This window comes from Nanorana parkeri, unplaced genomic scaffold (genome assembly GCF_000935625.1).
Source record: "Nanorana parkeri isolate BGI_ZX_2015 unplaced genomic scaffold, ASM93562v1 scaffold141, whole genome shotgun sequence".
Lineage (NCBI taxonomy): Eukaryota > Metazoa > Chordata > Amphibia > Anura > Dicroglossidae > Nanorana > Nanorana parkeri.
In genome coordinates this window covers 2,010,472-2,012,182 of record NW_017306409.1, presented here as the reverse complement: position 1 = coordinate 2,012,182, position 1,711 = coordinate 2,010,472, and the positions used below count along the sequence as shown (strand labels likewise).

Below are 1,711 nucleotides of genomic sequence, written 5' to 3'. Positions count from 1 at the left end.
CTGACCGTTCAGGGCAACGCAATGAGGTCCCTTTAAAGCCCAACTCGGTGGGAGAGCACAGTGAAGGTGACTAATTGGATCAGGGGTTGGCTTTATTACTACAATGCTGCTTTTTACATACTATTCATTCACATCAGTCCCTATCTCGCATGCATACATACAAGAGCCAACATAGACAGGAGCCAATTAACCTACCAGCATGTCTTTGGAGTGCTTGAGGAAACTCGCACAAGGGCAGGGAGAACGTGCAAAACTCCTTGCAGATATTGTCCTCACCAGGATTTGAACCAGGGACCTCCAGTGCTGCATTAAAGGGAAAACTAAAAGAAAATTGCCTGGAGTTAAATTGGAACCAGATAAGACAGGTCTTGTTGGCTTGGTGGATATCTTGTATTGATGATACAATTTTCTAAATCCTTTCTGGTTTTAGGTTTCGGATTCTGCCCCAGTACCTGCCTCAGACCCCATCCCAAGCATTGAAACACTTGACCTTAATGTGTCCCTGGCAGCAGCCAAGGAGCGAGCCCACCAGAAGCGATCGCAGAAAAAGGCACCCACCATGGACTGGAACAAAAGGAAAGAAGTATTTGGCAGCCTGTGAGAAGACCAAGGGACTGATGCGGACCCCATGTCTGTACCTCGAAATCTTCCTGTGATATTAATCAACAGCCACGCCCAGCAATCCCATATTTCCTGTTTTGTGTCACCAGCGATCTACCAGAACTGTGGGGTGATTGCCAGCCAGTTGATGCAGTTTATTTATTCTTGTTTAGCCTGTGAATCCGTCCACTGCTATCCAGAAATTGAGATGGCGTTGGTGCCTATGTGGGATCGTACAGCAATAATGCTCCGAGCCAGTCTTACAAGGAGCCGGTGAAAGCCAGGGGCCGGAACAAGATGCTTTTCCTGTGTACAGCATACACAAGCTACTTCTTTCTATTAGAAAGTTCCATTTCCGAGACTCTTAAGGTCCAGACGAATTTCCATTTATTTGCAGATTTTTGACCATGTTTCTAATGAAGAATGAGGTTTTTCTAATATTTTGTGAAAACTGTTAACCGGATATTTTGCTATATAGCTTAATACAGATTTCTTTACTTTTAGTGTCTTGTTAGTTCTTGGGTGTTTAGGTTTACATGCTGATACTGTAAGGAATGTACAGATTAAGTGGGCCATATATAGCACGCTTTCATTCTCTGGAACCTCAGTGGGTTAAAGATTACAATAAAAAAAATGGAGGCGCCCCTATCTGTTCTGCAGTATTTTATAGCCCCTTTCGTATTCTAGCACCTTTCACTGGCCACTGAGCTTTTTCCAATGTGCACTGGACGCTTCAGTAAGTCGGAGCCCGCCTCATTTCCTGGCTACAGTACATCCAGCATCAAGCTTTCTTTCCCTGCCACGCCCCTTTTCATTCAGAGAGGCTTAATGTTATATGTGGGTATTACTTAGTGGGCTACATGCAAATGCAATCTGCCAGGAACACAGTCCTCCCCACTGACCCCTGCCCATGATGGCCAGACCACTGCATTCATCGGGGCACACCCTGGTGGCCCCTCCCAGTGTGATATCTGATCACTTGGTATGGCTTTCTAAATTCATATTGAGGAAAGGGAGGATCTGGGGGAGTGGGATCCGATCAAAAATATAAGCAACTTCTGCATTGCATACATGCATAAATTTTTTTTATATTTGATCTGTTGCCTCTTGA

General features: G+C 44.8%; 1 protein-coding gene across 1 annotated transcript in view; it reads left to right on the top strand.

The window, feature by feature from the left end:
• Window positions 1–871, top strand: part of SLC9A3R1 (SLC9A3 regulator 1) — a 22,342-nt gene extending 21,471 nt beyond the window's left edge. Inside the window, exon 9 of the mRNA XM_018554072.1 lies at window positions 431–871. Within this exon, the coding sequence (XP_018409574.1) occupies window positions 431–601 (171 nt within the window). The 3' untranslated portion in view covers window positions 602–871. The remainder of the gene's footprint in view (window positions 1–430) is intronic.
• Window positions 872–1,711: the final 840 nt, after the last annotated feature.